The sequence below is a fragment of the Haliaeetus leucocephalus genome, unplaced genomic scaffold, assembly GCF_000737465.1.
Source record: "Haliaeetus leucocephalus isolate CR32 unplaced genomic scaffold, Haliaeetus_leucocephalus-4.0 Scaffold484, whole genome shotgun sequence".
NCBI classification, from domain to species: domain Eukaryota; kingdom Metazoa; phylum Chordata; class Aves; order Accipitriformes; family Accipitridae; genus Haliaeetus; species Haliaeetus leucocephalus.
In genome coordinates, this window is record NW_010972920.1 from 1,203,008 (window position 1) to 1,217,099 (window position 14,092).

A 14,092-nucleotide genomic window follows, 5' to 3' on the forward strand; every position below is an offset into this window, starting at 1 on the left:
TAAAATGCTATCTTGGGCAGGCCATGCCCAAACAAACAAAACCAATTCAGACTGTATAGACAGTTACTATGTTACTTAATGAGTAGATTTTATTTGCCTCAAGAAACATATTGTCCTGGTTTGTTTCCACCTGACCACAGATAGCCTCATTTATTTCCAGAGGAACAAAATCATTTCTTAAGTATGTTACTGTCACTCTCATAGAACATGCTTAGCCTCTTCTCAACTGATATTCATACAAACTTACTTGCTGTTCTTCCAAGCTATTCTCCATGCCAAGTTCCCCTCTGCACTCACCCTTTCACTTGTTAACCAAACTTGCAAGACGACACCAGGCATCACTTGCCTAGCTACTCTGACATGCACACAGAGGAACTCTGATTTACACAATAAACAACATGTGCCTCTAATGTTGACAAATGAAAAACAAAGACTGGTTTTCAAAAGGCAAGACTGATGAAAATAAAAACGTAGCACAAAAGGGATTTGAAAACATACCATATGGATCAAGAAATACAGACACAGAGCAAGGAGGAAGCGGTTCAGCAGCAGCAATGAGCTCCCTGGAAATAATTTTGAGAAGCTATACTGAGACACTGCTATGATTTTAACAGTCAGTTCCACCAAAGCAGGCCGCACTTAGGCTGGCACTTGTTTCACAGCAGAGGGACATCATGTTTGTATTCATTTGTCTCATACTTCTTTGCTGCTCTACAACTAAGAAAATGTTGAGGTTTTCATATTCTATCTCAAATAAATATCTAACATTTCATAGCCATCTTCCAGACAATTTAAAAAAGATACAGGAAACTCTCCACAAAACCATCACCACATCATAAGAAATGCACTCAAAAGGTGCACAGAAAGGAAGTTTTCCTCAGGCAAAGATGACAATCCTCAAAGTTAAGTTGCTCCAGCTCACAAAACTGAAAGAGAACAAAGCTATTTTTTGCTTCTATTTTTATCCCAAGGTTGATCAAAAGCCACACCTGTGTGTGGTTTACTGAAAAAAAACCCCAAAATCTCACACAACAACCTCAACTCTGGAATAAGCAGCCTCCACTGATAAAGTTTTCACAACTTCTAGGCTTTGTCTCCTTCTATTACAATGCAAATCAGAAGAATTTTGGAGAATGAGCTAATTTAGCTTTCTGCCCTTCGGTTTCTGAAGTTCTTTTGGGAGAAAAAAATAATACAGGAATCAGAGTTATATCTGATATGTATTATGGAAAGAACTTCCTGAACATTTTCCGTTCATGATAACTTGCATATTTAACCCTACTATGCAGACAATGCAATATTGTAAAAATTCTGCTATTGATTAAATTACTCTAAGGTTTTTATTACAGCAGGCAACAGCCAGGCCTCAAACTAGCCATTTTTATAGGTTAGAGGAAGGTTAATTAGTCTTCATGCAGTTACTGTGACAGATATACTGTAATTCTTGAGAGGGATCTTGAACCAATTACTTAAGGGCTTAAACATTTAAGTGTACTAGCATCAGACATTTGAATTGACACAACCAGAATTATCTTCAGGGTTTTTTTTCTTTTCAAATGTTGAACAGGTTTACATTCACTAAGTTTCAAGACTCAAGACTGTTGTTGAACTATGTATGGATGAAGGTAGACAGCTCAAGAGAAGACTGTAATGACTTGATATCCTCCTCATTAAAAAATGCATTTCTGCGAGCGGTACCTAACAATTTTACCGAGTACCCACACAAGTAAGACCAGTGACAAATGACACCTCCCATTGCTGGGAAACACAACAGTGGATTGGGAGTCCAATGGATGAGTTTGTTTCCCTTGCTACATGCTTCAGACAGAAAGATTTCCATCCCTAGGCTGTCAGCACTCCATCTTTTACATGAGTTCTTACTACTGCAATGGAAATTTGTTCCATTACCTGTTTCCTCTAATCTCTTCTTAGTGGGAGAGATGTTTGTTCAAAGTAAACCGACCACATTCCATCAGCTCCCAGAGTTCCTTACTTGGTGTCCAAGATAGCAGCCTCCTTACTTGTATTATACTTCCACCTTGTGGCCAATTTTTTTCAACAAGTAGCCGATTTCAGTCAGCTTTCATACAATATGAAGCACATAACTTCCTAATCTGGAATGCTGATGTTTATTACAAATACAAACAAAACATGTCTTCCTGTCTAACACTCAGAACCTGCCCCAATTTTTGATGATTTGTAGATATGAAAAAAAAGGAGCGAGAACTGTCTGAAAGTGGAGACCAAGACTAGGAACAAGACTGGAAATTAAGAGCTTACCTAGAAACAAAGCTTCAGCTTCACCATTGTCAGAGATACTTATAAACAGTAACCCCTGGAGTCCCAGCTAGTGCTAGAAATTGTGCCTATACATGCCAAAAAGACAGCTCTAGCCCTTCAGAGCATACAGCATAAACGTATGATAAAAGGCAACACTTGGAAACACACGAGACAGGGGAAACGCAAAATGCCAACCAATTTATTACAATGACTTTAGTAATTTAGGTGCCGCTCCATTAGGAAGCGTACAGTGATTTAACTAAGTTGACTTATGTAGATTTAGATAAAACCTGCAAGTTTTACCGCCGCCAAAATACCATTTTGCCAGCTACTGTGAAGTGATATTTTAGTAAGATTTTATTACAAATTAGGAACGGGGAAATAAAAACCAAGAATAGAGGAGAAGCTTTTAGGACCTTCACACAAAGCTCACCTGGAACATTAGGGACAGCACAGAAAACACGAACAAATGTTTAAGGCAAAACCTGGAATCACTGTGAGAAAGACCGTAGCATCATCTGCTAGATAGCATAACTTGGCATAATATAGGTGATGAAAATATGGCAAAGGCCTTGGAGTTCAAGACAAAATAGTGCAACATGTTAAAAAAACAAACAAACAAACAAAACCCCAAGAGAAATAAGCTGGACAAAGTGTGTGGAAATTCCTTGAAATAGCATTCTGACTGAACTTTAAAAAAAGGCAGGGTTGACAATATGAAATGATTCTCACAATTTAATTTGCTTTTTTGTTTAAGATGAACTGCAGGCTTGTATACAACAAAAAATTTAACATCTGAACTAATCCTTCATTATACATGTCCTCTTTCAAGAACTTTTTATGTCACTCTGATATACTTGCAACCCACAAGTATCAAACTCTTTCCTCTGACATTGACTGTATATGAGGAGCAAGACAAAAGATTTCACTTACCTGGGAGAGGTAGCTGAACTAATACACCACTAACTGTTGAATCCTTGTTGAGTTTTACCGTCATATCTAAGAGTTCTTCCTGAGAAACGTCTTTAGGCCTCAGTATGACCTCACTAGAAATGCCTGAGAAAAAACAAAACCAGAAGACACATATTAGTATCAGGAAATTTATCTACAGGCAGCTGAGTCATTTCATCTAAAAATCTGTCCGATGCTTAACAACTGTGTTAAATAACCATAGAGGACTTGCTAACAATTCTGCTTTCGCTGTCTGGTCTTTAATACTGTATTTCTAGATGTCAAGTACAATCTTCCAATGAAACACACAGTAAAAACAAAAAAAATAATAATAAAAAATCTATAGTTGGACACAGTACCTCCAAAATTAAACAACATTTCAGAAGTATTAAGAAAATAAAGTGTGTAACTTTTCTACAAATGTGCTCTTGAGAATTACAATTAAAACTGAACAGATAAAGCTACGCTAGAATTACTGGCATTTTATCTGATAGCGTTTCTACTTCTGTGGGACAAAAGTTGTTATTAGAAAAGAAAATTTTTCAAGTTACTTCACAAGATTGCAGTTTCACTGATAGCAACAACATTGAAGTTCCCTGTTTAGGCTATGATACTCTTTCATTTGGAGATGAGATGTTGTAGTGACTGGGCTTTATCCCAGCTAATCAGTTGCTCAGCTTTTCTGTTCGAATTCATTATGTCTGAAATTTTGCCCTTCATATTCAGAGCTGCGAAGCCCTGGTTTTGCATTGGCTTGCCTGGCTCTACTGTAGACCTGAAGCATCCAACAGGACAGACATTTCCATGAAATACAGCAGATGCACATGAAGATTGACATTATAAACAAAAAGGCTCTTCCCAGTATCTTCCTGTGAAACTGGTTACTTAATCACTGTTGCCATCAATTCCGGGGTAGTAGGGTTTGCTACCACAGTTGGAGGTGGGCTGAAAAACCCACATATAAAAGAAGGCATCTAACAGGTACTGAGGAGGCAAGCTCTTAAGCAAATATTTCACATTCAAAAATAATCAAAGTGTCTTGCAGAAACAACTAAAAACTGACATAATTTCTCTCTGATTACCTTTATTCACCAAGCGTCTCAAAGCCAGTTAAGACATTTAACTGTCAAAAAACTTACCCAGTGTTCTTCTTTAGTTTCCAGTTTCTATCAGTAAGGGTGCAAACTGTTTCCTAACAATATTTTAAGATACGGAACTGAACTTAAAGCTACCATTCACGTGCTGTTAAAACTACTTTCTTCACATGTCAATGCAACTTCTTTTTTTTTAGGTTCACCAGAGAAGATGAGGAAGAAAACAGTGCAAAATTAATTTAAGATATAAAGGGAGTTCCCCCTCCCGCTTTTTAAAATTTTTTGTTTTTAAGTAACAGTACCATCTTGTGCTTACCAAAGGATCATTTATATTACATAACACATACCTACAGCTGCAGCTGCTTTTATCTTGTTTCTGACATAGATATGACTAGCTGGATTGTCTCCTACTAATATGACACTGAGATGAGGTCTCTTGTTTCCAAAGGATATCCACGATTCTACATCCCTTTGAACTTCTTTCAAAACTTGTTTAGCAAGCTTTGTCCCTGAGATAATGGTTGCTTCATCACTATAAAGACAAAAAGATATACAATATTTAGCTCTATTATTTGATAAACAAGACACTTTAAAGTGTGTGATCTACTGTGTTAAATACTTGCAAATGCTTTGATTAGTTAATTTCCTAGTATTTCAAATATTACTTGAAAAACACTAATGCATTACAAATCCACCCAGGGAAAGAAGTGTTTCCCCACTCCCTTATTTGAAGGGCAGGAATGTGCCATCAGTGCATACGGAAGAGGAGCTTACCTGCCACACCCCACCCTCCCAACACACATAGCCAGCCAGGCTGAACGTATCTATGAACTCCTGCATTTGGGAACAGAACATGAGAATATTCTTACGCCCTTAAGTTTTTTTGTTTTAAGGAATTTTTACCCACCTCCCTTCCCAAATTCCTTTCAAAAATCTATTTGACATGGGATTATTCACACTATTCTTTTGTCCGAGCCTAGATGATACTATTTCTCAGCTTTCTTAGGACTTAACTCACGTAAGCCAGTGGCAACTTGCTCAGGAGCTTCTGTCATGCCCTCCCCACTTCCATCCTTTCAATCCCCTGTCCTTCCAGTAACTTTGCTCTGTCCCTCAACCAGCACTACAGCAGACAAACACCCTCCCTGGGTAAAGGGCCCACAACCATTGCCCTACCCATGTAGAAAAGCAGAGAAAAACTGAGAAAGCCTTGTGGCTTGAACTTGTCCCAGAACTCCTCAGCCCCCCTCTTTCCCTCTACATTTCTGTGATCATCACCCCAGCCAAGGACGCGGAACCCACACTCACCCCTCACCAACCTGCAACAAACAAGAAACCTCCAGCACATGTAACTTTCGGATGCTAAAAGGTTAATTACTTTTGTAGCAGATAATCAGCCTTTAAATACTAACTTTATTGTGTGGTGGTGCTGCTGCTTAGAGGGGAGAAAGCAGGAAGAGAGAGAAAGCTGTAGAGCAAGAAACAGTACCACTGATCTGGTTTAAAACATCGTACTCTACAAGATTCAAACCCATAACCTTAAGCAGCCAAAAAAAGTGAGTTGCATTTTACTCATTTCAGAAATTTGTGCAATTTCAATTGTTCTTAGTAAATCTTCATGATCAAAGAAGCTAATTGCACAAGGCTGTGAAAGAAGGAAGGTAGGCGAGGGAACAGCAGTGGCGACAATGACACCACGCAGGACAGGATGACCACAAGACCACCCAAAATCACAGACTATCTCTGGTCTTATATAAAGAAATCATCCAAACTTAACCTCTATATCTGACTGATAAATGAAGAAATCCCGTGTACATTTCAGGTCACTGAAGAACGGCTCTATGAGGACTCTGCTACATAGGGAAGTGCAAGATACCTGAAAATAGATTTTTCTGGATTGGAAATAATAATATCAAACTCTCTAACTTCTACTACTGCTCGACCCCTTCAAAAAAATGAACGACTTGTAAGTAGTAACATGACAACCCCCAAATGTATTTTTAAATACAGTTTATTTCAAATGGCATACGAGGTAAACCTTAACAGCGCTCAAGAGGCACCGCCGAATGGAAAGGAAGTCAAATTCCTTACTTAATCTTACAAGCCCTACCCTCACCCTTGAATGACACTTTGGTGACAATAATATTAAGACTTACCCTTTGGTAAAGCTCCTAATGTCTTTTATCAACTCCCCGTGCTCACCTCACCAGCTAACTGCTCAAAGATCAAGTGCATCTAGATTGAACAGCACTTCCTTCAGTACTATTTCATTCAGATCTTCCAAGTGTCAGCTTTATCTTACCTTGGTTGTTCTCCTGGTCTCTGGAGTCTTCTCCATCTTCCTGCCTGTCTGCTCACTATGAGCAAGCATAGGTGCTCCTCACCTTGTACGTGTCCATGGGACATATTCCACCACAGTTCAAGCTTTTATCTACACTATCTTCTTCACTAATTGAATCTCTCATCTTCTCAAAGAAACTTCAAGAATCCTAACGTGATACATACATATAGTTAACACTCCTTGGCACAATCTTCTGATATTATAAGAAGAAAGTAAATACTGTTCTATCTGTAAAAACGCAGTAAAATAACACCAACTCCCTAGAAGCAGAACTACCAAGACAGACACAAAGTTAAAGTCACTAGCGGACAAGTTCACTCCTCTCCTAATGAGCACAACTATGCGGCACTAAGAAAAAACACACTCCTGATTCATCAACTCCTAACCAAAGACTGTCGACTGATTACTTGATCTTACTTACTAGAAAGTGAGCCTAAGTAGGAGAGGGTTTCCCCTCTGCAAACAGCCTACACTTCCTTCTTTGAGATGAAAAGCTTTACATGTATACACACATACATACACACAGACTGTAACCCCTGCTTTGAATTGAATAAATTAATTCAACTTGACTACCATTTATAACTGGCATAGTTTAGCAAGGACTCCAGATGAGTGATAATGACAGCAAGAAGATGTCATTATAACTTTAAAATAAAGAAAAAAAAAATCACACTGCCTAGTATTAAAAAAAGAAAGAAAAAATAACACACAGTGCTGAGAACTATTTATCCAAGCGTTTGTCAGGAAAGCAAAATATTACAAGCATAATTGGCACACAACACACAAACACCTTGTTTCCTTCCATTTTACACCAGCCTTAGCTTCTTCCCAAACACAAGTTTCTGTACTGTTTAACTTAAATATGTATATAAAGAAAAATAATTAAGCCAACAGATGTGGTTTTATTCTTTTCCTGTATGGCCTGCTCTGTATGTACTCATTTTCATACGTGTCTCTCTCCCATCTTCATTATTTATGTTTTAGCTATACATGCCTCTGGCACAAGACACTTCTTTCCATGTACTCATTATGCCAAATAAATAATGAATGCTCACCTGTGTAGCAATGCCATATACATTTAAGAATACAAGGATTTAATGGTATTTTGGGGCCAAAAAGTACTTTCAATCCATATGAATGTGTATTGCATGCCTATGCTATTTTTACTCTAAATGTGTTGCCAAAGGGTAAGTTTTCTTAACCTTTAAGCAAACGATTTTAAGTGTGTGCCTATTCCTTAACATCTAGCCACAGACTCATTAAGCTCTCAAGATCTGTCCTCCCTCACATCGGACCATTCTCACCCCATCACACTCAATCTTCTCAGTCATCCAAGGATCAAAACCAAAGCAAATTAACAGAAAAACAGTGCTAAAAAGGCAAAACCATACACACACAAATGTAAAGAAAAAAAAACTCTCACACACACATTATAAGCTAGGACAAAACACATGTAATAAATCCTAGCCAGGAGGCACTGTGATAAGGCTCTTCCAACACCTGGATCTTTCTGAAGACAACAAAAAGCAAGTTCTACAAGCCTGAGCAAACATCGACTGTAAAAGACAAAAACTTGCCTGAAAACAGAAATTTTTCAAGTTAAGACTACTCTGAAAAATTAATACTCTGGGGCAGCCCAGGTATAGAAGATCAAAATGATTCCAGGTTAGTTCACATATGCAGAAGAAAACAAGTACAATTATACCCTAGCAAGAAGTTACAGGATGGGCCTACTTTAAAAAAGCTACCCTCTTCTGGCATTACAACAGCTAAACAGATACTTGGAGGAGATTAAGAAAGGTATAGATGCAAAGAGCAGTTCTATTTTTCATATTCGTAACTTAAAAGTGCTGGGAAGGGAGATGGTAAATAGCATGTACATTTATGGCAAATGTTTATGAAAATGACTCCAGGTCTCAAAGAGAATCTCAATGAAGACAACGTACAGGAAAAGGAAATCTTTAGGTAAAACTTTCAGCCTTTGCTTTGGAGACTGACCATGAACCACAGAGCAACTGAAATTATCAAATAATTGAAAAATTGAGTGTGAAAGCTCAGCTTTGTATCTTACAGAGTTACAGATAAAGAGCCTGTCAAGTCACAGATGCACTGTTCTCTCTTCTAAGGAAAGAACAGCAAATCTCGTGACTTCCCCCCACCCCATAAATTTTACTATTTATTTAAGGCAAGAAAGCTTCCCCCCATCATCTGATCATAGCTGATGATCACACACCTTCTTGAGCCTCAAGGGCTCAACCACCCATAGTTTACCAATACCAGTACAATGTCACTAATGCAAATCTTTTTTGGAACACAGCTAACAATTTTTATAATGGTTCAGATACCAAGTGTCCCAGTTGTCACGAGTCCCAATCTATTAAAAGCACTCCACATATCCACTAGGTTAACTCTGCATTGAAAAATGCCATCACTGTAACCAAGCTGTAAATATCGCTACTGCAAGAACCACTGCTTAGGTTGAAACGTTCATCACTTCTTACATGTTTCTTAGCGGAGGTTTTCAAATAGATTTGAAAGCTGATGTCACCTTCATATATAGCAAATAGTTTTGCCCTAAATCAGCCAGCACCTAAATTTTTACAAGTCCAAGGCCAAAACCAAATGTAAAACAAATGTTACATTACTTAGAATAGAAAGATTATTATGTTCTTCTTTTACAGGGTTAGATATTCCCCAATTAGCAGCTATCCATGCATTACCATTCTGCTACTCTACTTTATTAAAAAATAATAATAAAAAAACCCAACACAAATACCTAGTGTTTACACTTAACCATACACGTTACAGTTACACAAACTGAAACCTCAACACTTCAATAGGTACTGCAAGTGAAGGCTATCTAGAAAGGTCCTAAAATGTATTATTTCAGTCTTGATGATGATTTATCGCAGCTGGTCATCATTATAGCAAGACAACATACTGTTCTCCCTATGAAACACTTGAAAAAATTAAATTTAATCAGCATAATTAATTACTTTATTCTTACACCTAATTTTTGGCTACTTCGACTTCTGTGGCTTGAACTTTGCTTGACACATAAAATAAGCAAAGTACGTGATGGTATTTTACCTCTATTTTCTAGGAAGATGGCGGTATTTATTATTCCTCTTGATCATTATTAGTTCTAGTGGGTTTACAATTTAATCCAGAATTTTAAGACAAGGGTACAAATTCAGTGTATCGTGAAAACATGCATTACCTATTGTGTAACAGAAGTGTGGTTTTAGTTCCAAAGAAAAACCTCCCTGGGGAAAAAAAAAAAAAAGAAAAAAAGGCCTATGTTTGATTAGGTATTAAGAGAATAAAAGCTTGACATCCTTCAGCGGTAATCTTTTTCTTTGCCTGACTACCCCGAACATCCAGAACTAAAACATTTCAACACTCTCTGCAAATACATATGCTTGAAGCTTTAATGTACATCTGTACACAAACGCATTTAGCATTGATGTTTAATATATGTCGAGTCAGTTTGCCATGATGAAAGTAGTTCAAAGTCATTTGCAAAAATAAAGCATTCTGGATTTAGGTTAAAATTGGACTGGTTTTCAAAGTGCTGCAAGTCTGATCAGTTGGGGTTTTTTCTGTACCATATTCTGGGGAATGAACAAGTCCGCACCTAGAACAACATATTGGGGGGGGGGGGGGGGAAGAAACACCATGCTTTCTAAGACAGTCTACAAACAGTTCTGCATTCTCTCTCTACTATAAGAAACTACACAACTGGAGTAAAATAACCGATGATTAATGTTTTGTTATATTAATAAGATGCTCATTTGTCTGTTCATCAGCATACTCAAACACAAGAAACGTTTAACAATTCAATACATGGGGAAAATATCTAAAAGCCAGCAGACACCATATTTATTCAGAGACACTTGTTTAAACTTCATAGACATGTGGATGGTAGAACATGAAGGATTTTAAAATATTACCCTAACAGCATATGGAAGAAATTCACAGTGGTGAGTTCTGAAACAACTTCTTTCCTCTGCTAGTCTTTAAGATGGAAAAACCCCCTAATCCTAAAAGCACAAACAAACTGCCAGGAGCATCATCCCACCCATAACATAGTTCATCCGTGTCTTGAAGAGAACTCTTTGCTTAAAGATCATATTTGGAAACAGAGAGCTGCTGCCAGCACTTCTGGAAAAAATTAAAACAACTGTCTACACATTTTAACTGCACCCAAAACAACACAGTCTTCTTGCTAATACCTACCAAGTTACTGAAAGAAACTTGTTTAAATGCCAGTGGCTAAAAAGCAGACAACATTAATGGATTTAGATGCAAATACTAAAAAGGAAACAAATCAGGTGGCAACGCACTGTCATTTACTCTCCAAATGGAGAAGCTTCTCATTCTGCTACTTCCAAGGTTATTCTCTACTCTTCATGACTCCAGAAAATACTTTCCCAAAAGTACGAAACCACTTGCACTAACGTCACTTTTTATGTAACATAGCTGATTTATTTTTATGAAGTATATTTCTTCAAGAACCTACTTTCTAGTACATAGTCACCATCTATTCATCCCACATTTTTTAAGTCTCTGGATTTCCTCAGCAACCGTTAAAGCTTCGAGTGTTTCTCCAGATGTGATGCATAAGGTGCTGAGAGTTCACCAGGGAAAGATGAAGCAGCAGCATACACATACACACCTGCTGCACAAAATATACTTAAATTCATCTCACCTTCCAGTTCTAGCAACCACCTGAGCAACCAGTTTAAGTAAAACAAAGGTCACCTTGAAAATATCTGTGACTTCCTGAATTCAGCTGTCTTTGATGCATCAACTAGTATTTTCATACACAAAATAAATATCAAGAATACATTACTACAACTCAGTAAACACTATCACATTTGCTATTTGGACCTTCAGAACTCTGTCTCAGCAAAACCACCCAGTTATAAAATTAACTCTCACAGGAGAAAAAAAAAAGGTAAGCTTTGAATACATAGCCAAGGAGAAACTTCTAATACCTCGCCATTTTCCCTAATTGCACTGTAATGCTCTTCAAAGTCTTTTATTTGTATAACCAAATATGCATATACAATTTTCTTAAGTAAAGAAAATTTTTCACAACTGTCAAATACATAAATAATAAATATTATAACATGTTGATGCTTCTGAGGCTTAGAGTCTAGATAGTTTAAGTCCTTCGATGGAAATATTATACAAGAACTACATGAAAAAGTAAAGCATGAGCTGTACAGGAAGGTTAAACTGCACCACGCTATTCAAGACATTCAAATTAAGAAGTGAATTATTACTTTAAATTTTATCCACACGAAAAACTTGACCAGGTGTAGTGACAGATTTAATGTGTGTTACTATGCCATCCTGTCCCACTATCGTCCTGCCCACTCAAGGATGATCTTATTCTGAACCCTGCCTGAGTTTACAACACAACAACTCACGTACTGAATCTTTCTTGTTAGTGCATCCAGTGACCTGCAGGACATTATAGAAACAAAGATGTCAGCTGCTAGTTTAGATCAACCTATGCACTAAAAGCCCAAAATCATATGGGCCATCACAATGGCATCTTCTCAGTCCCATATGTACCACACAAAAACCTCTCTAAAATCATTATTACAGGAGCATCTACTCTTCGCAGAACTGTAAAAAAGTGACTAGCAGCGAAGAACAGAAGTAGGCATGTACCGTTCCAGAAATACAGCTATTTGCGCCAAAACTGGCAGAATTGAATCCTCTGTTGTACAGGACATACAAAATATCTAGGAAGTCAGATGGTTATTTCAATTGCCACCATACAGCTTACTAATCTTTTCATGTTTGAAAACACAAGGCAAAGACAGTGCTTTCAGTGTGGGCTACTTGTGACCTGCTGAACCAAGCAAACTTTCAGGTCAGTATTTAAGACACCTCCAGTATAAATGGAAAGGCTGCCAAGCAAGGGCTCAGCTGAAACCCTCCCATCCACACCCCGAGAAGCACTGGTAGTTGCCATGCCACAACACCAGCAGGAAAGGCTTGGTCCAGCCAGCACGTTAAATGGAACACATGAGTAACATCAGGAAACCCGTCCTCACTACGGTAGAGCATGCCCTGCTTGCCCTAGGGATCCAGGCTTTCAGCCAACACTGGCAGACCCCTGCCCGCTGCAGTGCTACGTGAAACACAGCGTGACCACGTGGGGTTTACTTATTTATTTATTTAAATTATCATTATTCACTTTTATTTTAGAATTTGTTTGGGTTTTTTTTTTTTCCCAGAACAAAAGCGCGCCACAGGATCACAGCACTTGCCTTGCTGAGGACCGCGAGATGCAATGGGCTGGGCTGTCATCATCACTCAACCCTTCATACAAACAGTAATATTCTTCAGCAGAGATTGAAAACGCTTGCCTACAAGCCATCCGCAAAAATAATCACGGACGCCCAAAAAAATTTAAGATATATAGCAACTGCGTGTGAACGAACTGAGAGGCTCTTTACGGCAGCGGGAGCAAACAAATGTTGACTGGCCGCGCTCCCCTCGGGGAGGAGGCGGGAAGGCAGGCCACGCTTCAAGGGCTCCCCCATCTCAGCGCACCGGTTAAATCCCCGCAGGATCCACGACCCCTGCCCGCTGTCACAGACCCCTCAGAGCCCCATGTTCCCGGGGAGAACTACAACTCAGCCGGGCTCCAGGGGCAGCTCCCCCCCCGGAGGCGACGGAGGAAGGAGAGGGGTCTCCCGGCAGCGGGCCGCGGTGCCGTCCCCTTCCCTCAGGCGGTCTGGCGCCCGCTCTGCCCGCCGCGCGCTGGCGAACCTTCCAGCGCGACCGTTAAACGGCGGCGGGCGGGCGCGCGCGCGGCGGCCGGCCCCCGCCCCCCGGTTCTCCACAAGGCTCCCCGCCGCACCGGGAGGAGGAAGAGGAGGAGGGAAGGAGTGAGGATGAAGAAACCCCCAGCGGTGCGGCGTGGCGTACCTGGCGGCGCTGCGAGGGGAGCTGCTGGTGCCGTAAGCGGCCCGGGGCGCCGGTCGCGAGAGGGCTCGCCATCGGCTCAGCGGCGCCAAGCCCGGGCGCAGCACCGAGGAGGAGGAGGAAGAAAAGAAGGAGAAGGCGGTCGCCGCCGCCATGTCGCTCCCGGCGGACGGAAGCGCCGCCGCAGCCAAGCGACGAAAGGAGGAGCCAGGGCAAGTAGCGGGCCCGGGGCCGCGACGGGGCGGGGCGCGCTGCTGAGGGACGGGCGGAGGTGCCGGTCGCCGTGAGAGGAACGGCCGGCCTGAGGGGCGAGCGGAGGACGCCGCCCGCCAAAACTGAAGGGGCGGCGGCGGCTCCGGTGAAGGCGAGCCTGTGGGCCCGCCGTCACCACCCGTGTGGTGGCGCGGGGCTGGCAAACCCTGCGGGTTTGTGTGCTGAGAGGGCGAGCGGCACGGCCCCTGCCCACCTCCCCGGC

At 40.4% G+C, this 14,092-nt stretch overlaps 1 protein-coding gene across 1 annotated transcript in view; it reads right to left on the reverse strand.

Moving 5' to 3' along the window:
- MTHFD2L (methylenetetrahydrofolate dehydrogenase (NADP+ dependent) 2-like) overlaps positions 1-13,772 on the reverse strand; it is a 37,649-nt gene extending 23,877 nt beyond the window's left edge. The window contains exons 1-3 of the mRNA XM_010575583.1: positions 13,621-13,772; positions 4,673-4,857; positions 3,214-3,336 (exon numbers count right to left, since the gene is read on the reverse strand). Coding sequence (XP_010573885.1) covers positions 3,214-3,336; positions 4,673-4,857; positions 13,621-13,772 — 460 coding nt within the window. The remainder of the gene's footprint in view (positions 1-3,213; positions 3,337-4,672; positions 4,858-13,620) is intronic.
- Between the last annotated feature and the right edge of the window lie 320 nt (positions 13,773-14,092).